Source organism: Penicillium digitatum, chromosome 6 (genome assembly GCF_016767815.1).
Source record: "Penicillium digitatum chromosome 6, complete sequence".
NCBI lineage: Eukaryota > Fungi > Ascomycota > Eurotiomycetes > Eurotiales > Aspergillaceae > Penicillium > Penicillium digitatum.
The window spans coordinates 2,025,472-2,052,950 of record NC_089389.1 but is presented as its reverse complement, the minus strand read 5'-3'; the positions used below and the strand labels follow the sequence as shown (position 1 = coordinate 2,052,950).

Below are 27,479 nucleotides of genomic sequence, written 5' to 3'. Positions count from 1 at the left end.
GGGAAAAGCGCCAAGCCGGTAATGCCGTTGGGGATATTGGCCAGAGAAGTGGAGTCGACCTAGAGCATTCAGCTACTGGGACTGTTTTGACCCCATTGGTGTACTTAATCTAGGTAAGTGCTAACCTGAGACACGAAGGGAAGGTGGAAAACTGATCATTCGGTTTCTCCTTTCTCCTTGCTTTGTTATTCAATATCTACGCCTGTTGCACGTCTTGCTATCTACAGAGGATGGAGGACTCCTTAACCCCCTCGCGAGCATTAACCCTTACACTCAGATTTACAGCCGAGCGGTTTGATTGGCTCGCCGCCACATTTTCTTTCGGCGCTCATGGCCTTCGTTGAAATCAGACAGCCATTTCTGCTCGAACCGAGGTAGACGCCGCCCTACTCCACCACGAGGTTCTCCCGCAAGTTCGCGGAGGCTCTCGAAGTAGGGCTCGAAGTCGGGATTGAGGACTGTGAACCCCGCTCCATCGCTTTTCTGGGCAATGCGGTCGGTTTCCCATGTTTCCTGCTCGGCAATTGAGGGCAGGTTGGCTTTGCCGGCCAGAACGCGTGCCGCAGCGACGGCCTGCCATTCAAATACTTTGAAGGTCAACCCCGCACCAACCTGAGGGGATTTGTTAGCTTTGGATCCAGAGGGGGGGGGGGGGGGGGGGGGGGACAGAAACTTCAGCGTGATAAACTCACAGCGCCGATAAAAACCAGGGATGGATCAGGTCGATAAAAGACATGTTGGTAGAGATCCGGCACACGATTGTTCCGCGTAGCCACCTGAGGCAAGAAAGGCAGTGTCCAGCTGAAGCCAGTTCCAAAAATCAGATGGTCGACCCCGGTTTCAGAGGTACCGTCTTCGAAATGCACGGTTCGTTCGCCTTGCTCATTGCTGGTAATTTGTGAGATGGGCGGGCGACGCTGGATCTTAGGGTGCTGGAAAGCGAGGTCTCCGAAATAGGCGTTGTAACGACCACGAACCACAGCAATGACGGGGGATTGAGCACTATCAACCAGGCTCACGGCCGTATCGGCGGCAGAAACAGATGCTCCGACGGTGATGACTTTCTGCGATATGTAAGCGGGTGATGGAATGACATGGTAAAAACATCAGTTACCTTCCCCCGATATTTCTCAGGCCCCCGATATTGCTTTGTATGTTCAACACTGCCGGGAAATCTTCCAGCAAACTCCTTTAAGCCGGGAATCGCAGGTATAAACGGTACTGCGTAATGACCCGAAGCCACTACAACTGCATCGTACTCCTCAGACCACCAGTAATCCGATTTGGCACCATCCAGAATTTCCGTCCTGCGGAGCGTCAGCACCCATTTCTGGCTGGTGGAATCTTTGATCGCGCGTTCAACAGTAGTGTTATACTGCACCAGATGTTGATACCCTTTCCGATTGAGCAGGTCCTCAATATACTTCCGGATGACGGAATGGTGCCGGAAAGGCGTGTCTGCACCATGACGCTCAATCGACCACTGCGATCGAACTACAGGAATCTCCTCTTGGGAGAACGACATGGCTCCCGCGTTCACATTGGTCTCCAGGGTCGGGTACACAGGTGAGTCCGTGAACCGATCCTGGGAGATTCCAGGCGTCCGACACGGGAGGTTCTCGGGAATTTTGAGAGGTGCATCTGCTGTTCGTGAAGATAAACCATCAAAGTCGAACTGCCGTGGTGGCTCGTCATCCCTTGATACCCTATTGTTTGTTAAGAGCAGGGATTTTTCAAATGCATTAGAGGGAACATTAACATACCAGCAACCGCCGGCTTTCTCCTGTCGTTCAAATACACGGATGATATCGAATGATTTCTCTTGTGCTAGTGCATCGACTGCAATGGCGCCCGCAGGACCGGCCCCGATGATGGCGATGCTCTTGATCTGCGACATGGTGTAATCTTAAGGGTTTTGTTTTGGTAAGACTGGTATATAAAGCCACTATTTAACGTCCAACGTTGTCTCGGCAGAACACTCCAAATGGGAATATCTTGGGAACGATTGACTCTATCACGCCATCCGACTCTGTTTTAGCGCAAAGTTGACATTGGCGGCCAATGGGGGTTTTGGGATGTGAGATTCGAGGGAGATCAGACGCCCCGGTTTTCAAAATGGATTTCAAGTACTCCGTACGTTGATGCCAAAAATGAACATGAGACACTCCAAAGTTTGCATCTTTCTCTTTCTCGCATCGGCCTGGACTCTCAGCCAGTGATCTGATTGGTTGTTGACCGTGAAGTGTGTAGCGGTCACGTGTTGGTATTCTACTAGGAACTACATTCTGATTGGTTGCCAGTCTCCGCCTTAGGGTTCAGGCCACGATCTACTTCCGAGTGAGTTTAACGAGCTGTCTGTCTCTGTATCTACTGATCAGGTCCAGCTTGTGATATCTTAGCACTAATCAAATTGAAAAATAGGGGTTCGACTGTGAACGATAAAATCACATAGGATGAATAGCACTGCAAGGGGTAGGGGTAAACCGGCCAGCATACTATTATCAGTGATCAGCTGCCGGCTCAGCCAATGAATCGTCTCGAAGGGGCATCCCATCGTATAGTTTACCTTCGTACTCCACATCCTGCATAAGCCACCGAAGATACCTCAAGTTCAGAGCCTGAAGGCTGCCGTTTGTGGCCTCGAAAGCGACCATTTTCGACGGCAATGCTACAGGGCGGAACTAGGAAGTGATGAACCCGCAACCATGATAGAATTCAAACTGCAAAAAGCCGCTAAACTAAGTAAACACATCGGTAGCATACCGCTCGTTTGTTCGCAAATTCTCAAAGAACAGATCAGCAGCCTTATCCTCATCAAGCTCAGCCCCGGGTGGAGTCTCGCCCTTCTCCTCAAGTTCAGCGTGTCTCGCCCGGCGCTTCTCGAGATACATCTGCTTGCAAGCCTCGCGAATACCAGCACCAACACCAGTGCTACCGCAAACATAGATGTTGGCACCTTCTTCAAACATTTTTACCAGCTCCACACGGTCCTCAAGCATAAGATCCTGAACGTGCTGTCCCTTGCTTCCGTCGGCGGGTCGACTATATGCCCAGCGGACATCGACAGCGCCGAGCTTAGCCCACTCTGCAAGTTCGCCGGCGTGAATGTCATCTTGGCCCTGCGTGCGGCAGCCAATGTACAGCACCGCCTTGGCGGGCAGGATCGCCTCGTTGTCATGCAACTCATTCGAGTCAGGCGAGCTGCGGCGGCCGCGGATCTTCTCCGCGCGGTCCATGACAAAGCCGCGGAACGGTGCGAGACCACTACCGGCACAGGCCATGATCATTGGTGTTTCGAGGTCCACTGGCGGCTTGAAGCCTGAATGCGAGGGACGGACGCTAATGTGTGCGCGTTCGCCAGCTTGGAGCTCGGAGAGGTAGTTTGATGCAACGCCCAGGTATTGCTCGATGTTTTCGCTGACTACGGCGGTATCATTGGCGAGTGCCGGAGCGCTGAGGACGGTGAAGGTTATCGAACATTCGGATGGGTCGACTAGCGGTGATGAGGAAATGGAGTATTGTCGCACGCGCATTGGTGGAAGCATTGCGAGGAAATCGCCAATGGGAAGCTTGATTTGAGGATAGCGAGTTAGGAGATCTAGTGGGCTGACGCGCTTCTTGACGATTTCTTCGGTGAAGCGGCTGGGGCTGGAGGCGAGGTAGCGTAGTTCAGCTTGAAGTTCCGCATCGGAAATGGCAGCGTCGGCTAGGACGTTAATATCACGCTTCGAGGCGGGTTGGGATAGCTCGATGTAGGTGGATAGGAGCTCGAAGGCTGAGATCGGCGTGTCGAGGGGGATCGAGGGGGAAGCTGTTGAGCCTGAGGGCTTCTGCACTTTGATAATGGCGTCCCAGGGGAGGTCGAAGCGGCGGATTGCGCGACGGACAACAGAGCTCGGATTAACTGGCAGCACTGCAAGGTAATCACCGCACTGGTAGGTCATTTCAGACGGCAGCTTGAACTTGACCACTCGTTTGGCCGGGGCTCCGGGCGGCGTAAGGACCTTGTTCTCAATGACCAAGCCCTCTTCGAGCTGGAGACCCAGGGTAGAGGCGCGCATGCCTGAGCTCACTTCGACCTGCAATGAAGACTTCGTCTTGGCGGCATTTTCAGGGCTAGCTCCACCAAATTTAGCCATCACAGCCGGCCAGAGTAAGGTCTCACCCCAGCCATCAAAATCCGTAAACATGTCTGAATTTGCTGCATCAGCAAGACCGATATCGCAGAGCCTATTAGCTCCATTCTCCTTGGCTAGCTGGTCGATGGCCTTGGGGACACGGTAGAAGGTTGATGACCAGTCATGGTGGCCACATCCAAACACTGCATAGTTGACACCGTCCAGGTCGTTGGTCTTCAGCCCACTGAGCCACTCGAAGAAATGAGCGGCGTTATCCGGAGACTTTCCTTCGTAGGTAGCCGAGATGAATACCACGGGGTCGTTCTTGGGGATATTCTGCATGGCTGAATCCAAAGAGCTTGTCTGTGCAGCGTACCCGTATGCAGTGGCATCATCAGCCAGTCTGCGGGCGAATGCCTCACAAGTTCCCGTATTGCTGCCATAGAACACGTGCATCGGCTTTAGCTTGCCATCCGCGGGTGCGACCTTGGGCTTACGATCCCGGCTACCGGCACCAGTCTCTGTGGGCGCAGCAACAGAGCCACTAAGAGTAGTGTTGAGTTGCGTAGGGTCAAGTCCATTTCTCAGGGTAGCCTTCATATGGAAGTCCTTGGGCTTGATGGTAAGGGTCTGCTTGATGCGGAGATCGTAACTGGGGTTGTCCATCTGGAAATTGAAGTTCTGCAGCAATATAGCAACAACAAGGAGAGCCTCCTGCCACGCGAACGGTCGTCCGATGCAGCCTCGCATGCCATTTCCAAATGGCTTCCATGCGTTCTTGGGGAGCTTCTCAAAGTTTTCCTCAAGCATCCGCTCTGGCTTGAACTCATCGGCGTCGGGGCCGTAGACCTTCGGGTCGCGGTGCATTTTGGTAAGCATGAGTGCAATGGTCTCGTCCTTATTGAGCACATATTTGCCACCTCCAAGTGTAATAGGATCCTCCTGGTTCTTAGTAGGGTGGGGGTGCAGGGAAATCATTGGGGCTGTTGGTTTCAGACGCAGCGTCTCGCGCATCACAGCGGTGATGTATGGCAGCTTAGACATGTCATCGACAGTGATCTTGCGTTTGCCAATCACATGGTCGACTTCTTCTTGGGCCTTCTTGTATGCGCTCGGGCTCTTGAGAAGATAGTAGAATAAGAATGACAACATGCCAGATGTGGTCTCGTGTCCTAAAAAAGTTCCAAGTTAGGACCGAGATAATGCGCCCGTTGAAGGGCCTCTCTACTTACCAGCAATGAGGAAAGTGATCATGTTGTCTATAATTGAGTCGTCTGTCATACCCCGGCCAGTCTGCGGGTCGCGACCGAGGATGAGTGCATTGAGGAGGTCATTTTTCTCGACGGGATTCTCCTTTCGCGAATCGACTAGTTCCCGGGCTAGGTTCCGTAGATACTCTATATCACTCCAGTACTTGTTGTTTTCCGTAGTGGGTAGGCTGTTTAACAAAGCAGGCTTCATAGCACGATTTCCAGACCCAGCTAGCAAACCAACCATTGCCTCAACGAATGGGTGCATCTCGTCATGATAGAACGAGTTGAATCGAGTGCCCATAGCGCAAAGAGCAATTGTATCCAGCGTTAACCGGGTGAAGTCATCCGTGACCTGGATAGGAACCGCAGGGCCAACCCGAGCCCATTTCATAACCAGTTGAGTGGCAATATCATACATTTCTGAATGCAAAAATTAGCCCAAACTCTTTCACTTCCATACCTGGCGCCCAAGTCTTAACCACGATGAGAAAGAGACACCCACCATCAAACATGCCGCGAATCATGAGCGGACCAAACGCAGGAACAAGAATGCGATGCGCAATGGCCCAGTTCTCTTCACCAGGATAGTTCGCTGTAAAGAGACCGTCATTAATACCGTTGCGGATCTCACGTAAACCAGCGGAGACCATTTTGCTGAAGCGTTCCTCATCGCAGGCTTCGTCTACTAACTCGTGAGAGCTAATGAATACTCGGGTTCTGCCAAAGGTTGTAACCCGAAAAATTGGTCCTGGAAGGTAAAAAAACGCGCCAATTAGCCCATAAATTCGCAGTCTCTATACCTTGTTCGTGCAGGTCAAGGTCCATACCATAGCTATCGGCCATCTGCTCGAAGCTGTTTATGGGTAGCTCAGACTCGATGTCATAGACGTTTCCCAAGAATGGGACACCCTTGGGACCCGGAATTGGGACCTGTTTGGTCGAGGCCATGGCGTATGATATCCGCCTTTCAATTGAAGAGTCGGGTCAGTTTGGATGATCGGGCTGTGTTGGATTTGTGTGGATCAATCGCAAAGTGAGAATGCAAGAAGGTAGGATAGTCAAGGCGGGGTTAGACGAATTTGTCCCACTAAGCCTGGTCGTAATCCAGGTCAACGGCTGTACAATACGTCAAAATTGTATCTCTGAGCTGCACTTAGAACAAGATGCAATAGACCAAGTTTAGAAGATCAAAGGAAGTGGTCAGGAGAGTTCCCAAGTTTTATAAGAAAGTGGTGACCTCACCGACTGTCAAGCCTCGGTTCCTTTTTTTCTTTCTAGTTACTATAATCAAAATAGCTCTAATATACCTAGTTATGCTGCACAAATTACATAAATTCATTTGTTTCAACGTTTCATCTCCAGGGCTGTGTTGAAATACTCAGTTCCAGCATTGAAGTCCAATCACGATCGCCGCGTCTTATCCAGCCAGGGCAAGATCTCCCCAGCCACCATTTTTAATTCTACCGTCTGTTGGAAACAAGAATTTCGAAAATATGGAATCTTATAGGGGCCTACAAGGGGACCTCGGTACAACCGAATCCACTATACCACAGCCTTGCAGATCCACCTCGCAGGAATCTCCCTTTTCGGGACTACGTACGGAGTACTTGAACTAGGGCCGGACCATAGTTATGCCGAGAGTTGTGCCGACTTCGAACACTTGGTCCACGTCTTGATTCAAGGTACAAATTAGGTGGACTGATGGGACAATTTCCCACTTACTAGGATCAAGAATGGAAAAAGGGTTGGGGAAACCCCCTTATTGTGAGGTTATATATTTACATGTGAGTTAAGGAAACAGATTGTAACTGAACTGAAAGGCGGTCTGAACAACGTTCACGTAGGGAGTGGTTATCCAGGACCAGAAGAGGGATATCAACAAAATAGGTGAGCGGAGCAAGTGGCCCGCGTGGATGGGAGTCAGACGCAACAGAGGACGGTAGAAAAATGCCGGTAAGCCAGGACGAAAGGAAAAACGGACATCATTCCGACTCCGTCGGCCATCACAGATGTCCGAGATTGATGTCGTCATAGAGGCAGTTTGTAATACCAGACACGGCGCGAAACGAATTGAAAAAAAAATCACAGAAAGATTCATTAGACGGGTCCAAAGGCAAGTCCGTGCGGGTGTGTTCGGCACTTCACAAGCCAGCTAGTTGGCGACCTGCTGATAACCACGAGTCTGCCTCCACTCACTCTGCCTCCAGTCTTTCTGGAAGTTCTGCATCTCATCATGGGTGAGAGGGACCGGATTATTGCCCAACGCGTTCTCGAGACGGCCCTTGCGGCGCTGGCGCAGACAGAAGAATAGGAAAGCCGCAATACAAATCGCGGCGACAACGGCAGCGCCGATGTAGACTCCAATGTGAGCTCCCTTGCCGAGATCATCCCATTTCTCTGAAAGAGACTTGGCCTCTGGCTTGTTCAATTGTTCCGCTACGGTCGAATTTCCGCTAATACGTCTCTTTAGTGATATTCAGGGTGGTTTCAGGGTGGGCACACTTACTCCACCATTTTGATGCTCTGCCAAGAACCCGAGTGGTCCCCGTAGGTGTACTCCTTGCCAGAGTGGAAATCCTTAACGCGCAGCTTGCCGAGTGTCATGGTAAAAGGGGCGGCGTTCCAGTCCACAAGGCCACCAGCCCACTCGATAGTACCCTTTGCCGCCTTTTTCTGACCAGCAGGCCACAGACTGAATTTCACACGGCAGGGGGTTTGTGGGTAGTTTTCTCCGAACAAGGTAGACTTGTCGGAGTATGGGAGTTCGCGAACCAAGTCACCGTCAATCCACCATTGAAGCTTGTCTTGATCCCAGTATGTGGTGTAGTTGTGGAACTCGGTGTCTGCGTTCGCGACGTAATGATTTCCGCCGCGATCGAAGGTGGTATCGTTACCCTTGCCAAAGAAGTTGGACTGCACTTCACTAGTGTTGTATCCCACCCATTCCCAATCGATCTCGTCCAGATCGTCAGACTCCAACACCACACTGCTTACCAGACCGCCGCCCTTGGCCATTTTGACGTGGGATTCGACGACACCGAAGAAGATATAGAAGTTAGACTCTAGAAGGGTGGACTCTCCCTCCTTCGAGAGGGTGAACTTGGCTCCATCGTCATCGTGGTCGTAGATTCCGGTGGCCATGTTCCAGATATTTTCATCTAACGTCGTGTTGAAGTTCCATGTGTGTTCGGTGCCAAAGGCGGGATCTGCAGGACATGACTTCTTCGTCGGGTCACAGTCGGTCGAGGTTTGAGCGGTGGCGTAGCAAGCCAAAGCAGCCAGAACGGCAATGCGAGAAAGGAACATGGCGCACTGATATATAGATGATTGCTTAGGATGCTGCTTTGGGACTGTTCAGAAACGGAAAAAAGGAGTGGACTCGAGACTACTCGGGATTCGATAAAGAGTGGATGTGCAAGTGCACGGTAATGAGTGGAAGGCAGTCTGCCAGCAGCAATGTCCTAAGAGTGTGAAAAAGGGAACATCGAGAAAATGAGGGAAATCGGCCACGATGGTCCAATTTAGGCGTAGAGTGGACTAAGAGCATTGTGGGGCCAGTGTTCTGATTGTTTTTCTTTTCTGTGCACCGTTGTAGAGCGTAAGGGGAAAGCTGCAGAGATGGTCGAGATTGCTAGCCAATTTAGGTTAGAAGGTTCCATTTTGACGCATTCCACTAACCTTATTAGGTAACGTCCAGGGGCCCTGTGCGTGAGGCTTAACCCCTTTGGGCTCGCTCGGTCTTTTCCGCTAAACCCATTCTGAAACGAGTGATGCTGATTGGTTACCAACTACCCACCGATTGACTGATCGCTAAGAACCTCAATAAGAACCGAGCCCTGGATTGCGCACACTCTTGGAATATAGACTCTGTACTCTGTAGCTGATTTATAGAGGATCTCCAACATCAGATTATCAGAAATCTCCTGACTCTAGATGCAGGAAAAGACCAGTTGTTTAGTGCACGCCTAGGCCATTCGAGGGAGAACTACCTCTGCAATGAAGATCAAAAGCCCAATTGACAACAGTCGCCACAGGGGAAATGACTCCAAGATTGGGCTTCATACAGATCATGCATGTGCCCCTTGAATTCAACTTTCTGGGAATCACAAATCGGTAATGATAACTTATGTTGTGCATATTTTCAGGCTTCTTCCGGATCCTCAGATCCTGCTACCAAACTAAATTTCAAGAAAGCTCCGCTCAGGGGGTCCAACAACTAAGCCATCAGGAAGCCAAGTCCACCCCCCCAGCCAATGAGTATAGATTTTGTATCCAGATTTTGTTTTTCCCATGTTCTTTTCCCTGTGGACCTTTTCCCCTGTCTTACGTTACCTGCACACCCACTTCATAAATGCACTTTCCCATCGCGCGAACGATGCTAGCTTAGTAAACTCTACGCCTACGCCCTCGTATTCGTCGAGTCGGAGAGATGACAGATATGACGTTTTGTGTGATCACCGTTGAATTGCCGACTCGAAGTTCTAGCAGGGGAGACTCCGGTAATGCTGATTGATCGAACGCCACTGCATGGTGACATACAGCCAAGTCCTACTGGACCAGGTCAAGGATTTCAGTCCCTCACCACTCAGGTACCCATCAGCAAGTTGTCCAACTAAATTTTGTAGACATCCAGCCATGCCCAGGTCTGCAGAGTGTATCACAAATAAAAGGGCTTAATCAGATGGTTCTTTACCACGCACTGGGACCCGAGCTCAGGGGGGGTGGCGTCCAGATCCGATCTTCAATTCGAAACAAAGCAAGCATCGCACGCACAGACCAGGCAATTCATTCCAAGAATAATTTCTCATCAAACCATAAAAGCTCGCAGTTAGCCATATGTATGTCGTGTCTCATAACTACTTGGCTCCGTTATGCAAACCTTAGCTGGCCGGCGCAAAGCATCGTGATCCCTATACCGACGTGCACTGCGTACACTAGTCGGCTTCTTGACATAGTCCACACACGTCTCAGACGGGCGACGGCGCTGGCCCCGTCTGCGGCTGCTCGTGCTGCTGCTCGTAATTGAAGGCTGGTAGCCGAAGTCAGAATTATCGCCGCCGTTCCACGCATTGGGAAGTCGGAATTTTCGCCACAGCCAAAGAATGAGGAGGTCACAGCGATCGAGCCGATAGCGATACCCCCGATCCCACTGCGGCTTGACTGCCGGGGCTCGAGAATGGAATATATAGAAGCCTGGAGAAGCAAACGTGTTTACTTTAATGAGTCCCAGAGTATGCGATCCGTGGTTCTTTGTTCGGCCCGCGCGGATGGTGCTTGGGTGAGCCACGGAAGAGGGCTACAGCAGCGTCCCGAGGTCCATGGAAACATTCGAAGGCTGGTATGCACTTACCATATCTGCAGCAAGTCAATACATTTGATCTGATTTCGGGGAATTGAAAATCTTAGTCTCTGGTGGCTGGCACTCGAATGCAAAAAGAACAGTCGGTCTCGATGCGATTTTGACTCTTAGTATCCAAAAAAAGCTTGGGTTTGAGGATTTAGACAAGATCACCCACACAGCGTATGACAAAAGAGGTAATAAGAATCAATCATAGCCATGCTCTCACTTTTTGTAAGAACTGGATCCGAATCTCAATATTCCCTTCTTGATTGCGCACCCCAACCTTCTCTTATCCTGCTTCTGACGTCAAGGAAACCTCGGTGTTGGCGGCTTGGAAGAGCAGCGATCTTCTCTTTCGCACAACAGAAACTTGGAAGTTTGTTCGACTAATCCTTTTTTTTTGTGCTATTTTTGGCTGCTGACTCTTATTGTCGTCGTAATTCTAGGTCATATCTTGTCAATGAGGACATTGGACCGACTATACGGAGTACCAAGCCTTGCAGCAAACCCACATGCACTCACCTAGGTGTGCATGCCACACATGAAAGGTCTGACCAACGTAACAATTGGGGACTATATGTAACGGACGCGACTCGAGCCATATGCTGGAATAATATGCACAAAAATTCCGAGAGACTTAATGAGTTGCTATCGCACTGCGTTCAGACATGATGATCTATCGCAGGGAAGAAATTTGCGGCTCGGCTGGAACAGACTCAAGCATGAAAAATAATCCAGCCTACGATACTACGCCCAAAGAATCCTTGTCCAACTGCATATTCTGGGAGAAGGCGAAACCTACCTAGTCTCCCACGCTTCAAAATCAAATGTAATCGTGCCACCATTCGTTAATAAATTTTCGTGTCTGATTCTGGTCTTCGCACTGCTTCCCTGATTTTATATATCAAATATCAAACCTTTCCCCGCCTTTTGCTGTCTCTCTATGACACCGAGAAGGACAACATACCAGTAAAAGAAGTCCGGACAAGGCCACAAACGCAGCCGACTTTTCTTTTATCGTGTATCTCAACACTTACACAGATTGCCCGCCCTCTAGGCCGGTTGCGGAAATGTGCAGACTCAAATCTCTGTTGATCGTCACGTTAAAATTTGTAGACCACAGCGACAAGGGATGATACACGAGCTTCATTACAACTAAATAGATCCTAGGAAATTGCCACATCAGTCAAGAGGTCATAGTGCTAGTGATGCTATTTCCGAGGATTTTTTAAACTGTTGACCTGGATGAGTTGTCAGCAAAATGTTAGTTAACAGGGAAGACAAGCTGAGGTGTTGTGAAGTAACGATGAGAGGGGCAAACACTTTTGGATTAGTTGTCAATGTGGTTGTTAAGATAAATCTGATAGGCAAGGGCCTGTGGCAATGTTACATTCGAAGACGTGTGGGGGAGTTGAGAGCCTCTTCGACAACAAAGTCCCGAAATCAGCAAAACGAAGCTGACAAGTGAGAACAAAGAGAGAGGAGAAAAGATGATTCTCTACACACAAACAGAGAGCTATCTACATAGCTAGGTAAGGCTGGGAAAACCAGGCCTCAAGGTTGGTGACTTTCTCAACAGATCCGAAGAGGACAAAATGCCGCCTCGTTTTTCGGCTTTTGGCTGCAATTTAACCCTCGCATGGGGTCTATTTATTTAAGACATAGCCGAAAGCTCGGCTCTAACCCGCTAGATGGGAGCATGTAATGTACCCTTTGCACCTTCCGCCAGTCCGATAAACGCATGCCACGTGAATTTCTCTCCCAGAATGCAACTTTCCTCTCGTCATTCTGGTTTCGTCCTCTGCATTGCTGGAGTGCGCCGTGTTTCTTCGAGGCCATTTACAGCATCGTTGCCCCAGAAAACTTTGGAGCGAGTAGACTTTTGCTCATTCAAGCGGAAGTGTTTGCTGCAAGGAATGGTCTGCACCTCGCAGGCCCTCATTGACCAGTCCAAAGTCGAGACCAGTGAAGCAGGAATCCTACAATGGTTTCAACCAGGCGACCACCGTAGGGGTTTCAGCCTAAAGGGTTTGTTGTAGGTCCATTATTCAGATTGTAGCTCTTGTCACGAAGCCCTTGGTTAACAGCGTGGAATTGGGCCTTGACGCAATCTTTATTTCATGTCTCGGCCACAGCGGACGACTCAAGAAATGCAGATTCGTAAAAAGGGGGTTCGACTCCCAGAGCGACTAGAGCCAAGGATATGGCGTTAGCATCATCCAAAAAAGAGTTTCACGTTCGCTGAAATTGATAAAAAGAATGTCAAAGGTTCGGTTATCATGCAAAAACGAGAAATTTACACGAACTGTAAAGACGTACAGTCAGGTACCGTTATCGCAGCAAATTGACTGGGTAGCCGTATCGGACAATCATTCAAATAAAGTTTTTTTAAAGTTTTTTTCTTATCTTTTTGGTACCTCCATTCAAACCTAAGCAGCGGAAAGACCTAAGCCGCAGAGATAACCCACGTGTCTCCCCGCAAAGAGCGGAATTTTAAGGTTTGATTAAATACGAGCAATGTGGCAAGGCTGCCAAGTCATTCAGGGCAAAACAAGAATTCCGAGAAAAATTGTCCACTGATCAAAAACCTGTAGTGTGTGTATATTTTCCGATCCAGATAACAGCCACTCTACCAAGCTTCACACGTATATACATACATGTACAATGCAAGTTCATCGATTAGCGACCAAGGTGATTGCTAGCAATTGGAAAAAGACACTCGCGTACTCCCCCTATGCTCCTCAGTCACATCATGGGTGTCAAGAATTTGGCACCTTCCAAGTTTCTATCTGCACTTCTTTTTCTATCATTTGCTCTTCGTCGATGGCGGTGACCATGAAAGGTGATCCGACGCTGCTTGCAGATTAGCGGCGGAAGGTTTGAAGCCGCTGTGATTAGACGGTGCATGAATCTATCATTCCTTATCCTTTCCATATCTTGTGAGAATCAGATACATCGTGGACAGGTGTACTCCGTTATATAAAGAATGACATGGCAACCATCCAACAGTTTAGTAAATCTGTTACATCCTTGAAAACCAGAAGAAGTTCCATTATTCTACTGTGTTCGTTCCTTCCTCTCCATCGAAATGGCATTTGGCATATTGGAACCATCGCGACAGGTCCACCCATCAAGGAACAACAATGTCCTGATTATGGATGCCGAAGAAAACAATGACACACACCTTAAATTGATGCCTCTGCCTTCCAACTCGCCATCAGACCCTCTCAACTGGACACGACTGAAAAAAGAACTGCTTTTCGCTACCATCATTTTCGGGTCATGTGCAACAGGGTCCTTGGGTCCAGTATTGGTCCCTGGCTTCACAACAGTGGCCGCGCAGTTTGAAACGAATCTGAGAAGCATTGCGCTGCTTAACGGCGCACTGGTCATGGCTTCGGGCGTGAGTGCTTATTTATGCTCTTGCTTTGCAGGGGTGTATGGAAAGCGCTCTGTCTTCATTGCCACTACAATCCTATTGATCGTGTCTTGCTGCTGGGCAGCAGCCTCTAAATCTTACCATTCTCTCCTTACTTCCCGTATCTTCCAAGGTATCTATGCACGCATCTTCCTTTTACCTTTATAATGGCAAAGGCTAATTTTTTAATCCATCCAAGGTCTCGGGATAGGTGCATTCTTTGCGCTAGCGGGCACTTCTTCTATAAATGATGTGTTCTTCGTTCACGAGCGTGGAATTCGCGTCGGCCTCTGGAACTTCGGTGTCATCATCTCTGTCAATCTCACGCCCGTTGTTAGTGGATATGTCATCTCGAATCTGTCTTGGAGATGGAGCTTCTGGCTTGAGATGATCTTGTTTTCCACTCTTCTTATAAGTGTGATATTTCTTTTCCCCGAAACGACATTTTGTCGCGAGGATAAAGATATCGTCGTTGTTGGTATTCAACATACACCAAAAGACGAAAACTCTGCTGCAGAGAAGATGAATACCGGTAGTTCACTGCACGCTACTTCTGAAGAGCCACGCTGCTCGTGGTGGAGCTCTACATTCGCATTCAGTCAAGTGAAGAGCAACAGGAAGAGCTCCTTACTCATGGCTTGCATTAAGCCACTGTATCTCATATGGCATCCTATTGCTATATGGGGCTGCCTCATGTGGTCAGTGACATTCACCTGGGCTATTCTATTAGGTGCTGTTGTGTCACAAATCTTCGTCGCTTCACCTTACAACATGAGTACTGTGGGCGTTGGAAATCTTTCTGGTATTGCTCCCTTCATTGGGTCGGCAATAGGAACCGTTGTGAGCGGGTGGCTATGCGATTTCCTCGCTAAAGAAATGACCCGCAGAAACAGTGGCTTGTACGAACCCGAGTTTCGTCTTGTTGTCATTTTTCCAACAGCCATTGCCATGGCGGTTGGGTCATTTGGCCTTGGGGCTGCCATTGAAAACGAGCTCTCATTTATCGTCTGTGGCGTTTTTATGGCTATTCTCAACTTCGCTATTGGCATGGGATGCACCAGTATTGTGACTTACACCAATGATGTATTCGCCGAAAGGGCAGGGGATGCATTCGGGCTTGCCATGGTAAATACATTGCACATCAAATGCTGGACATCTTCACTAATTCGTCAACTAGTTGTCCAAGAGTGTTTTTGCTTTTGGCTTGATCTTTGTTTTTAACGACTATTACGCTCGAATCGGACCTTTGCCATTCTTTTCCACATTTGGAGCTGTCAGTCTTGGTGTAATGGTGACAACTGTTCCTGTCTATATTTTTGGCAAACGGATCAGATATTGGGCAGATAAAGGTCAGAATATGGACTGATGAGGCACTTAAGCTACGATTTGATGGTTAATGTGGTTTTGGAAATATTTTAAATCTGGGGCATACGGACAGCACGAAAAGCGTTGATCCAAGGCCACGGAAACCTGGACGGAAATCCAATCAACCCGATGCTTTTCTCAAATTCTTCTGTCATGTAGTTCACCGCCGAGAAGTCCACATTGTTGTGCAATTTTACGCCGCTCTAAAGACATTTTTAGCTCCAGATCACCATCCCAGCTTACCGGGGAGTGCCGGGTGCACTCTCTCCAGCCCGGCCGAGAACTAATCGTGCCAAGCCCGCCAACACCTACGGAGTATGAAGTTCTACCTACACCAGATTGCAAAATTTCAAGACCAAGTAGATCTTGTATGGCGGCATTATCTAAAAGGCACCTAAATCCAACAATAGTGTAAAATCAATTTTCTCCACCGTTGAAATGGTTTCAAGGATGTCAAATGATACATTCTTTTACAAATCAAATTCTCAATTTACACTGTCAACTTTAGTAGGAAATCTTAAGTGCGTAAAGTAGGAGAGTTGAGGTTTCATCCAAAGTTTCTTTACACATAATAGTTTTTGTCAAAACATCTTTTTCATCCTCCATATCGTGTATTTATGTAACTTTAATATGGAGGAGATACCATGTGAAGAATCCCAAAGTTGCTATCCGCTGAAAATTTGTAATCCGGTGTAGCCCACCAACACCGGGAACTCCGTAGGTGTGGGTGGGCTTGGCACGAATACAGTGAAATTGCCAACACTATCCACCTTTTACACCGCCCGCATCTCGGCTCTACCGCCTACCAAACGCTCGCCCAAGTTATGCTATAAGGCGCCCCAAACATCTGAAGCACCCCAAAAAAAATTGGCTCTCAAACTTTGATGTCGTTTTCAATTCAACAGGATGCATAGTAGCGTAATAGCCAGGCCATAATAGCGACCTGGTGAATCTTAGGCGGGATGATTTGTCCGGCAGAATCTTTAATGGACATGCAGTGTGGGGGCCCCAACGCTTTTGCTGCGTCGCTGCACTAGCGTAGCTCTCGGCCGGACTGGCATGGCATGGTACGAAGCTAAAAATTAAACTCTAGATTGCTCTATCGGAAACGATGCTCAACCTTACAAATGTCACGGAACGTACGGAGTGCCATTGGTCATTTTCCACACTGGCTTTTACAAGTATGGCGGTTCGGATAATCCCGGAAGTACTGTATTGAAATACGCAGCATGTGCAGAACAGAACAGAAAGACTCAATCGATCAATTATCTCACCACTAACTTTGAAAAGTTTTCCATATTATTCCAATATAGAATCTAGTAAATCGATGCGCGTTGGAGTGGCGACTCGCTTGTTTTTTTTCTGCCTGTAAATTCAGGCACCAGTGTACCTGCCACCCATGGATCTGTGGACGACATCTCGCTTATCGCAATCTTTTAATTGGCTAAGCTCCTATATGTGTAAGCCCATCACTTGAGAATCATCCCATCCCATTCATCGAACAACAGAGACAGCTATCTGCTTCATTCACAGACGACTGATTGAGATCTGAATAAATTTCCCAGTAACATCTTAGCCCCCCAGTCTTCGGTTTCTGCTATTGTTCTGTCTATTCGGCAATGGACACAAGAACTTCACATCCGAGGGTCACCGTGGCTTGCGAGACTTGCCGCAAACGAAAGCGCAAAGTAAGATTATCTAGGACTGTTCTTCATTTTTGTTCTGGACCTACAGAAATAATCTACACATTGCCTCCGAATGTTATTTAATCACTGACTGATGCGATCTCAGTGTGATGGCGTGCAACCAGCCTGCTCCCCTTGTCTAGCCAAGAATCTGGAATGCCAATATATAACGGAGAGGCGCCCAAAGTATGCTCTCATCCCAACACTGGAAAGGAGAATATAGCTGATTCGGACCTAGGCGCAAACGTGACTCAGGCTATGTAGCTGGGCTAGAAGTCCAGATTGAACTACTGAAAGAGGAGGTGCGGCGTTTGGAGAATCATGACCCGAGTAGTCAAAGGCCAAAGCATATTTCAACCATCATGCTTGAAGATGAAAATTTTGAGGATCAAACGGAAGACCAACATGTTACAGATGGCAAGGGGCATATTTCTGCCTCCTCTATTAGCATACCAAAGGCTATAGAAGATGTGAGTTCGCTAATGTGGTGTATGCATATTGAAGATAGTGGCGAGCCTGCGTTCATTGGGCCTTCGGGGAACTTCTGCTTTCCAGTTTCACCCCATCGCTCCAAAACCACCAAAAACAGAACTCCCGAGAAGCCCGTGAGGACTGGATTGCGAGCTGAGTCAACGGAGCCACACAAGCTAGATGTCTCGGAAGTCACCCATCGTCAACATCTTATTGACTTATTTATTCGTCTGGTGAATCCAATCCATCAGTTTTTGGATAATGCCACTCTCTCAAAAATTCAACAAGACAACCTCAGCCCACAGCTCGGTCTTGTTCAAGATGCGGTATTTGCAGCCGGGGCCCTTCTTTCGGATGATCCAGCTAGTGAGGCATTCGGTTGTGAAATGGCATCTAAAATAGAAGGTACTGCTCTGCAGAGTTGCCGACAGTATCCTAGCATCTTGGTCGTTCAAGCATTATCGATTATGTGCTGGCGCGAACTAGCTCTCGATCAACATAACATGAGTTGGATGTACAATTGTGCGTCGTACAACCGGATCCCGCGGAAAGTTCTTCTTTTCTCTGTGGCTAACAGTATGTGCGGATAAAGCAATGTGTGCTAGCATGCTTTTACATTTAGGTATTCCAGCCAGCTCACTGCATCATTCAAACGAGGTTGAAGTTGAATCGGGTGATCAACCCTCAATTTTGAATTCAAGGTCCATCCGTTTGAGAACGCTGTGGTCCTCGGTCTTTCTTGATAGGTATGTTCCAGTTTTTTTTTGCTATACAACGGCCCCGTTCACAACTTATTCTTACTTGTCGTGTGGAAACAGAATTGCAACATCCCTCCTGGGAAGAACATGTGCTTTACCATGGAAACGCATACGGGCCTCCTCATTCTTGAGTGCAGTTGGACCTACCCCAAGCTTAGACGAACTAGTGTTCGACCACCACTGTCGACTGTGGTTCATTCATGACCAGTACATGGATCAGATGTCAGAATCTCCATTTCACTCGGTAGAAATCTTTCCCTCTCGCTGACCTGAATAAATACAGTTATTCGTTCGATTTTGGCACATTAGAAAACGGAGAACGATACCGCTTGCTCATGGATGCTCATGAAAGGCTACTTTCCTTCCATCGACAGTTGGACCCCCTGGTGCAGATAGGAACAAAGAATAAATCACCTGCCGTCATATTACTCCACATGTCATATAACATGTCGCTGATGTTAATCCATCGCCCTTTTCTAAAGGAACCAACACAGAGCAAGTCACATCGCCTCTGTGTTCGATCCATGTCTACGGCAGCAGCCGCCATGGTCAGACTCATCAATGAGTATAAAAAGATAGCCGACTTTGACAAAGTTCCACCATTTGTACCTCACAGTGTCTTGACGGCTGCTATCACTCTTTTACTCAACGCAACTTCTAAGCAACAACCGTTGCGCGACCAGTCCATACAGCGTTTTCGTGTTTGCTACAATGCTCTTTGGGAAATGCGAGCCAGATGGATCAAGGCCAGAAAGGCCATTTCACTTCTACAGCAGCTAGCCCACAGATGGGAAGTTATGCTAGCTTTACCACTCCAGAATGGATTTCCAACGCCCTGTGCCTCTGATTGGTGCCAGCCAAAAAATCTATCTAATAATGAGCCACAATATACGACTACGAATGAGGGGACCACGGCAAGGAGCTCACGGTTTGACACTTCTTTCGACATGCCGGGTTGGACTGACGTTGATCCCCTCGACTTTGTCTCCCACAACGAGGATATGTTGAACACGACGATTTATAATTTCACAGAGTCATCAGAGCTTCCCCATGTTGGTCAAGGTATATCAATCGATGCGTAATATGGCAAAGAAGCTTCATCGATGTGGGGCTTGGAGGTTGACTGAAGGAAACTGGTGGGGGAAAAAATCTGCTCTTGTGGTTCAACCCACTTAGAGACGGGTATAAAATTCAATATCGGAAAATCTAGGAGATAAAAAGATTGCCTGTATGGTTAATTATCATGACTGTTCTGTTTATAAAGCGTTTTTCAAATCATTACTCAATCAGCCAGAATTTCTTTTCATGAAGCAGAGGGTTTCCCACTTCTACTTTCATGATCTGAGACGATAAAAGCCATGTTTCTCCATGAGGCTGAACCTTTCGCAATGGTGTGCAGAATAGTACTCCGTAGTAATGTTTTGATTCGAACCATGAGTGACCCCGTAGGTGTCCGTGTTCAGACTAAACCAAAAATTGGTCAAGCGGGTGCCGCGATGATAACGTAGCGCCGATTATGTATTCTTCTAGCGTTTTATTTCCGAGTCAGATAACAATCATTCATGATTAGATAGTGTTGAAACACCTACCGGAAGATGATTGGGCCTAAGCCTAGCGGCGGAAGAAAAAGTTCCGCCACGATAAGTCCTAGATCGCAGACCTGCCAAGGGCTCCATCTCTGATAATTATAAAAGCAGTCACAGATCTCAATCAATTCCTTAATTATCTTTAAAGCACACTATCATTCCAATTCCCACTCAGATACCCACTATGGTTCGCGTTGCAGTCACCCAGGTAGAGCCCGTTTGGCTTGATCTCGAAGCGACAGTCGAAAAGACCTGTCGTATTATCGCCGAGGCTGCTGGGAATGGAGCTCAACTCGTAGCATTTCCGGAGTGCTGGATTCCAGGCTATCCGGCTTGGATTTGGTATGTTTTCTTATGATTTCTCACTCGGTAGTGATTCAGGCGGATATCTGAAGACTAACTACCGAATAGGTCGCGACCCGTTGACCCAACTCTCATGTCTCTGTATATTCGGAATTCGTTGACTGTGGATTCGCCCCAAATGGAGAAGATCAAAAACTGTGCGCGCAAGCATAAAATCATAGTCGTCCTGGGCTTTTCCGAGAACTTCCACCACTCGCTTTACATTGCACAGGCTATTATTAGCGAAGATGGAGAAATTCTTACCACTCGCAAAAAGATCAAGGCTACCCACATGGAGCGAACCGTGTTCGGTGACTCCCGAAACGATTGCCTCAACAGCGTGGTGCCTACATCAGTGGGCCGAGTCGGCGCACTTTCTTGCTGGGAGCACATTCAGCCACTTCTCAAGTTCCACACATACACGCAACGGGAGCAGATTCATGTCGCAGCCTGGCCGCCTCTGTTTGAGCACGCCGGAGATCATTCGCTGTTCTCAATGTCACGCGAAGGTATTGGCATCATGTTCAAAGGCAATTTCATCAAACTGGGCTAACATGTCATTCATAGGAACGGCTGCTCTCGCCCAAACTTACGCCATGGAATCGAATTCTTTTGTTCTCCACACAACAGCTGTCCTCAGTGAAGCAGGAATTACGAAGATGAGCACAGAGCTAGGATCGATGAACGTTCCTGGCGGTGGCAGCTCTGCAATCTTTGGGCCCGATGGACGCAAGCTCTCGACTGACATTCCTTCCACCGAGGAAGGAATTCTATATGCCACTCTGAACTTGGAGGACATCATCCATTCCAAGCATTTTGTAGATGTGTGTGGCCATTACAGCAGGCCGGACCTCCTCTGGCTTGGAGTCGATGATGGTGCCAAGCTCCATGTGAGAAAAGGCTCAATTGTCGCATAAGATTGAGGCTTTTGTTTTATTTTTTACACCCCACGAAGCAAACGGAAATATGTTGAAATGAATTATTTACGAGTTATACCTTCCTCTCTTCTGTTGCCCCTTCCGTTCCATTCTGTAGAAATTAACCCACAAAGTACTTTCTCCATAGAGACTACATGGACATTGATCCTTTAGAAGTTTTTCAACCTTTTCCTGGTTGTAATCGACGAGATTTCGGAATTGTAAAATCTCACTATCCTTCACGAACTGGCGGGGGTGTAGAGAAACAAGATTACACAACTTTCCTGACAGAAATATCGGTGTACAACACATGCATGGTACGATCAATGAATTTGCACAACTCTCAAATAGAGACGTTTGGCAACGTATAACTACTGAGTCCTTTTTTATTAATCCATGTACTAGCCGCCTATTGAGGGCGGAGGAAAAATTTTCAGTATCCACAATACTCCGTACTCCACTTTAGTTGACACTTTTGCTGCGTCACTGCAAGCACTTCCGCATAACCCTAACAAGGCATAGCTAATAGAACCTGCAATTAATCAACTAATCAACCCTGCTTTTTAACGTGAAATTCCACCTACACATGATAATTCCTCCATTTCTATACCTACATATGCGTAATCTCTACCTTGATGCGCGCTTAGATGCCATGTTAATGGCTCTCGATGCTTCTGATGCTGAGTGTGATCTCAATTCTGACTCTGAAGCACCACTTCCATAGTCCCCTTCGCCTAAATCTGGACACCAAAGGTCCCTAAGGGCTCACCTCTATAGCCCTAAGCTTCTATACATGGGCCCTCCTAACTACTCAGGCACATCGTTGTAAATTAGCTTGGTTTTAACTGGTAGTTGCCAACATGGGTTGAAAATCTTGATGTCCTAACTATGCAGCTAGTACCATTTGAGATTATCCCGAAACAGAGCCATTACATGTGAGACAGGGTGAAGAAATAATTCTACACCTACCTGCCTGATTCGGTGTTGCCAAGCAGAAGTTGGTAAATGATTAATAAATGCTCCGCAGTACTACGTATGTTGTATACGTTGCCAAACGTCTCTATTGACTCGAAAAGGAATTTCACGGGACCGTCTGACTAGTCTCAATATGTACTTTTGCATTTCGCGGTCCCTACGTTTTCCGAGGGTTTCAACGCCCGGTTTTCAACCATGTTGTGTGCCATAATAGTCCATCCACTCTTTTAAGTCCCGCGACAAATCCTACATATTTTCCGGCGCGGGTTATAAGCCCCCCAGCCACTTTAATTTCAATCTTTTTCCTCTTAGATATGTTCCCTTTTCAATAGATATAGGATCACGCGTGTATAAAAACCACCAGAATTGTGGGAGAGTGGTTTTTAGAAAATAGGGTAGTTATACGTCGGGGATTGGCCTGAATGTCGTATATTTGCCCGATACGAGCCCCATTAAGCACTAATAACAGTCATCGAAGGTTAATTTTTTACAGTTGTAACCCGAATTAGTTAAAAAAAATAGAAGTGAGGCGGACTGAGCGTGTTTGAAGCGAGCTATATGTACTATGTAGGATATACACTACTTGTCCTAACCCGGTGTGTATTCGACACTTGAAAAAAGACGTTCCGAGCTCACTGGATGAAAGGATCTCTTTCGCTATTTATGTGGGCATCAACTGAACAAATCTTGCAAGTGTCCGAAAATTACCGTTGCAGAAACATTGGCCGTTGACAATTTTGTCGGTTTCATGCCAAGCGGGTGCTGTCTTTGGTACCTTCTTGGTAGAATGGATGAGCGATAGATTCGACCGAAAGCTCGCTGCGCCAGTTTGAAACGCAGTTATTCTCGTTTCTGGTACCTTGCCCATGGGCTTAGTCAATCCAGCTACATAAACTGTCTTCCGCTTTCTCAATGGATTAGGGTACGAGGTTGAGCGCTACACATGTGAACATTCGAGGCCAAATGTCTGAATTTTGATGCAAATACAATGATAGTATGTATGCATGTAAAACAGTATTCAATTGGATGGACTGGGAGAGAGAGAAGGTGAGAGTGGAAGGAAGACTATCTAGTTGGTCTATCCTACATGTGATGCCTGAGGCATCCAACATCCCCCTCATAGACCATGTTCCATCAAACTCCCCGAATTCTGATTCTCATAGTAAAATCCTGCAAATCATGCATTTCAAATATGCATTTAAATCATGCCGATCAAACCAACAAAAGTCTCAAATTGCTCCTTTGCCAATGCTTTTGTAAAACCGTCAGCTGCGTTCTTCTTCGTGTCCACTCGTCTAATGTCCACATGTCCCTGTGCGACAGCATCCTTAACAAAGAACCATCGTAGATCGAGCCATCTATTCGCGGATTTGCCACCTTTCTTAGTGAGCAGCAATTGCGAATTGATATTGTCTGTATGAATCTCAATGGGACGCTGCTCTGGCAGCATAAACGAGCGAGCAATCTTGCCTAGCCACATTGCATCCCGAGTAGGTTGATCTAGTGCACACCATTCTGCGACAGTGGTCGAATTGGCAGTGATGGTTTGCTTCTTTGTAGTCCATATGACTGGAGAGCCGGCGAAGTACCATATACTTCCTTCGGTTGACTTGCTATCCTCCCAGTCCGCATGAGATGCGTCCACATGCGCATAGAATCGAAGTTCTGGCGTACGACCAAGTGTAATGCCAACGTCAGGCATATGTCTCAGGTACTTGACGACGTGTTGCATGGCGTGAAGGTCTTCAAATGTAGGGTTCGCCAAACGATGTTGCAAGCGAGTAACTGCGAAGCGAATGTCTGGCCTAGTCTTGACTGCTAGCCAGTTTAACATGCCGACAACTGATTGATATTGATCAAATGAATCGTCATCTAGCACATTGGATGCATTGGCAGGTGACTCTCTCCATGCGGCTGGCAATGGTGTATCCTTCCATCCAGAACCTGCATTTGCAGTACGTAGAACCTTCTGAATATAGGCTTCCTGAGACATAGTGATCGTGCAATTGTCATAGTCTCTGTGTAGTGCACAGTTCAGATACTGCTTTGGTTCTCCGAGGTCCTTCAAATCAGTAGGTACTCCGTTGACTAGCATTGATCCCGTATCATCGTTATCGTCATCTCCGGGTTGTGGAAAGCCAACATCACGAGATACCACTAGTTTCCTAGTAGCTGGATCCCATACTTTGTAAACATGACCACCGTCCCCCTCATAACCAACGAGCTTTCCTTTCCATGCTCTGGGTGCTGCTTTCCTAGCCTGAATCCTCTTAGGCTTCGGAATATGAACGTATGCAGTTGTTCCCCATGGTTTAAGGTGCTTCAAAGAAGGCTCTGCGTTTGGAATCTCGAGCTCTTGACGCCAATGTGTTAGCGGCGAGATCTTGGTTTTCGGATTGATCAGTCTGTTGTAGATGTAGATGGCTGTGTCTGTCGCATATGGCCACATCTCTTCCGTCATCTTTGCATCAATAATCATCGTTCTCTGGATGTCGTTGATATGTCCACCGAAGCGCTCCACAGTGCCATTTGGTTCAGCAGTGTATGGTGGTGTGATCTCGAAAGTCATACCATGCTTCTCACCCCATTTGATGAACTCTTTGAACTCTGTGCCACCATCCATTCGCCAGATGCCTGGGTATCTGCCAGTGAGCAATTTGATCTTTTCACAGAACGCAGTAAGCTTATAGTAGGCATCACTTTTGTTCTTCAACATGATTCCCTCGATCAGTCGAGATGCATCGTCGACGACTGGCAACCAGTAGTTCTCTCCATTTGGTCCGGTAGGCTTCATTGGTTGTGTATCTACGTGGAATTTCCATGCCACATCCTGCACCCTTGCCTGTGGTTGACGAGAAATTTTGAGCTTTGATTTACCTTGGAAACAGGCATCACAGTCGAAATGCTCCGTGCCGTATTGTTCATCATCACCTAGCTGTTCAGCATGTTGTAATGTGGAGGCAATTCGTGCTTTTCCAGCATGTCCGAGACGTCGGTGGATCTCGTACGCAGTCACTTTGTTCACGAATCCAATTTCTTCATCATCAGAATCGGAATCTATGTCAGATTTGACCTCATTGGGGTCATCGTCGTCTTTTGGACTGACAAGGTACGGGACACCAGTTGATGTATCTGCATACCCCACAATGTCACCCTCACCATTTGTGAGATACTTAGTACGTGTGTCATAAGAGATGTCTTGCTCTTCAAGAAGCTTTTGCATGCCTAATAGCTTGCCGTGTCCTCCTTGAGTATAGTAACCAGTTGTCATAAACGAGTGCGTCTTACCATTTCTCCCTGGCAGAGCAGTTCTCACAATGATTTGACCATGACCTAGCGTGACAACTCTATTGCCAGAGTAATCTTTGTACGCATAGGCAGTGTCAGGATGATCCAGTTGGTATGTGTGAAAGTCTTCGATGTCATGCGTCAATGTCTTGTCAGATCCAGTGTCAAGCAACCAATCGTTCCTCCTATCAACAGAATTGGCAGCTGCAACAACCATATTGTTTTGTCCATCTTGACGTTGGGCTCTGTGGATTGCCTTTGAATAGGCCCAGAGGTTGCCGGACGGTTCCCACGAAACTGGAGGGTTCTCACTGAGATAGGCACATCTCTTCGCAGTGTGTGGTCCAAAGCCACAGAATGAGCACATGTTGTTGTCATCCTTTTGTGTGCCATTACGCATCTCATTTGCGTATTCATGAATGTCTTTGCCATCGGCAGGCTGCTTGCGAAGACCCTTCTTCTTCTTCTTTTTAGCAGTAGCTGTATCATCCTCGACGGCATTGGTATCTTTGTTGGATTGGGTGTTGTCGTCATTGTGACCGTTGTTGTTTTGACCACCTCGGCCACCTCGGTTTCCTCCACGACCACCTCTTCCATTGCCTCGGCCTCGGCCGGCATTGTTGTTGTAAGTAGCATTAGCGACACCTTCCATGTCAGCTGCTGCTTGAAGTGCTCTCCAGTACTCCTCCACCTTGTCGAGGGTGAGTTTCTTAGGCTCCAGACTTGCAACTTCCTCCCTAATGAACTGTACTTTCATGACTTCCAGTTCAATGTTTTGAAGAACTTGTGATAAGCCGTGTGATGGGTGTGGTGCTGCTTTGAATCTAGCTAGCACGTGGTACTGTCGCTGGTATTCCTCAATGTACTCGCTTGCCGAGTTGTAGTCCGATCGTTTCATCTTGTCGAACTTCCGCATCTCGATAAACGCTGTCTGCATCCGATCACTTCCTTGTGTCATAGACATGAGTTCGTCATACAGTTGATCGGCATATTTAGGCATCTTGGACAGGTTGCGTAGTTTGTTCTGTAGGGTGACGTCGATCTGGTTGTACATCCAGCTAGCAACCAAGCGAGACCAGTACTTCCATCTTCCGAATGAAGTATGCGACTTGTGAGGTCTGGGAATGTTGCTGTCTAACAACCATTCCAATGCATATGGGATCAGCTGGTAAGCCAGTGCCTGTTTCCAACCACTTGGATCAGTGTCATTGTGTTCCAGTGTCCGAACTTTCTGGATTTTGGTCATTGCAATCGCTGGAAGACCATGTCCCTGATGGGGCGGTGTGTTGTCCTCATCTTCACTATCACTGTCATCCTGTGTGAATTGGATCGGATTGGTAAAGGACGGGATCTGGGGTTCCAATGGGTTGGTCGATGCATCAAGCGGGTGAGGGTTGGTGTCCCCCTCGTTGTCCGTCTCGGTGTCGGCCATGATTGGATGTTAAAGCTAAACGGAGCTTTTGCCGGCGGGGCTCGAAGGATTTCCTAGATGTTATTGGCTGGATCTGAATGTTGTGTCACACACAGAGGTGGGTCCACAGTGGGGTCAGATCGTCAAAAGTCTCCAGTTGAAAATGGCTTCAGAGAAAAGAGTTGCTAGTGGTCCAGCTAGCAGAAGAGGCTCATAACCTGATGCAAATACAATGATAGTATGTATGCAGGTAAAACAGTATTCAATTGGATGGACGGGGAGAGAGAGAAGGTGAGAGTGGAAGGAAGACTATCTAGTTGGTCTATCCTACATGTGATGCCTGAGGCATCCAACAAATTTCGATCTTTCCTCGTCCAAAATAGCGTGCCAGTTAATATTGCGGAGCTTGCACTACCCAGAATCCGTGGTGCAGTTTCTGATGCACCTACTCTCCTGAGTTATTGGTTAATTCTCAATACCGAGAAAACAGAAGGATAAAAAATCATCGAATTGTCTACAATCCTTTTTGAATGATCCACGACTTGACTGCA

At 47.7% G+C, this 27,479-nt stretch overlaps 9 protein-coding genes across 9 annotated transcripts; 3 read left to right on the top strand and 6 right to left on the bottom strand.

Annotated features, from left to right (window-relative positions):
• Positions 1-279: 279 nt before the first annotated feature.
• Positions 280-1,897, bottom strand: Pdw03_5733 (Flavin-containing monooxygenase-like; the record flags this gene model as incomplete). Its single annotated transcript, XM_066101152.1, has 5 exons — positions 280-612; positions 693-1,064; positions 1,115-1,307; positions 1,395-1,706; positions 1,764-1,897. The coding sequence occupies 5 exons, from the start codon at positions 1,895-1,897 to the stop codon at positions 280-282; spliced, it is 1,344 nt and encodes a 447-aa protein (XP_065958092.1).
• Positions 1,898-2,367: 470 nt separating this feature from the next.
• Pdw03_5732 (uncharacterized protein) lies at positions 2,368-2,654 on the bottom strand (the record flags this gene model as incomplete). The annotated part of the gene is made up of 2 exons (XM_066101151.1): positions 2,368-2,495; positions 2,567-2,654. 2 exons carry the CDS (start codon positions 2,652-2,654, stop codon positions 2,368-2,370), a joined length of 216 nt encoding a protein of 71 aa, XP_065958091.1.
• Positions 2,655-2,738: 84 nt separating this feature from the next.
• Pdw03_5731 (P450 family fatty acid hydroxylase, putative) lies at positions 2,739-6,319 on the bottom strand (the record flags this gene model as incomplete). Its single annotated transcript, XM_066101150.1, has 4 exons — positions 2,739-5,290; positions 5,351-5,791; positions 5,874-6,119; positions 6,199-6,319. The coding sequence occupies 4 exons, from the start codon at positions 6,317-6,319 to the stop codon at positions 2,739-2,741; spliced, it is 3,360 nt and encodes a 1,119-aa protein (XP_065958090.1).
• A 1,204-nt stretch (positions 6,320-7,523) lies between these two features.
• Positions 7,524-8,677, bottom strand: Pdw03_5730 (Cell wall glucanase, putative; the record flags this gene model as incomplete). The annotated part of the gene is made up of 2 exons (XM_014682720.1): positions 7,524-7,824; positions 7,878-8,677. 2 exons carry the CDS (start codon positions 8,675-8,677, stop codon positions 7,524-7,526), a joined length of 1,101 nt encoding a protein of 366 aa, XP_014538206.1.
• A 1,563-nt stretch (positions 8,678-10,240) lies between these two features.
• Positions 10,241-10,724, bottom strand: Pdw03_5729 (uncharacterized protein; the record flags this gene model as incomplete). Its single annotated transcript, XM_066101149.1, has 2 exons — positions 10,241-10,564; positions 10,722-10,724. 2 exons carry the CDS (start codon positions 10,722-10,724, stop codon positions 10,241-10,243), a joined length of 327 nt encoding a protein of 108 aa, XP_065958089.1.
• Positions 10,725-13,800: 3,076 nt separating this feature from the next.
• Pdw03_5728 (Major facilitator superfamily domain, general substrate transporter) lies at positions 13,801-15,496 on the top strand (the record flags this gene model as incomplete). Its single annotated transcript, XM_066101148.1, has 3 exons — positions 13,801-14,263; positions 14,330-15,255; positions 15,308-15,496. 3 exons carry the CDS (start codon positions 13,801-13,803, stop codon positions 15,494-15,496), a joined length of 1,578 nt encoding a protein of 525 aa, XP_065958088.1.
• A 1,618-nt stretch (positions 15,497-17,114) lies between these two features.
• Positions 17,115-19,491, top strand: Pdw03_5727 (C6 transcription factor; the record flags this gene model as incomplete). Its single annotated transcript, XM_066101147.1, has 6 exons — positions 17,115-17,183; positions 17,287-17,366; positions 17,419-18,173; positions 18,244-18,397; positions 18,470-18,631; positions 18,693-19,491. 6 exons carry the CDS (start codon positions 17,115-17,117, stop codon positions 19,489-19,491), a joined length of 2,019 nt encoding a protein of 672 aa, XP_065958087.1.
• Positions 19,492-20,179: 688 nt separating this feature from the next.
• On the top strand, positions 20,180-21,254 carry Pdw03_5726 (Nitrilase, putative; the record flags this gene model as incomplete). Its single annotated transcript, XM_014682718.1, has 3 exons — positions 20,180-20,337; positions 20,407-20,846; positions 20,905-21,254. The coding sequence occupies 3 exons, from the start codon at positions 20,180-20,182 to the stop codon at positions 21,252-21,254; spliced, it is 948 nt and encodes a 315-aa protein (XP_014538204.1).
• A 2,173-nt stretch (positions 21,255-23,427) lies between these two features.
• On the bottom strand, positions 23,428-26,949 carry Pdw03_5725 (uncharacterized protein; the record flags this gene model as incomplete). Its single annotated transcript, XM_066101146.1, has 1 exon — positions 23,428-26,949. The coding sequence occupies one exon, from the start codon at positions 26,947-26,949 to the stop codon at positions 23,428-23,430; it is 3,522 nt and encodes a 1,173-aa protein (XP_065958086.1).
• Positions 26,950-27,479: the final 530 nt, after the last annotated feature.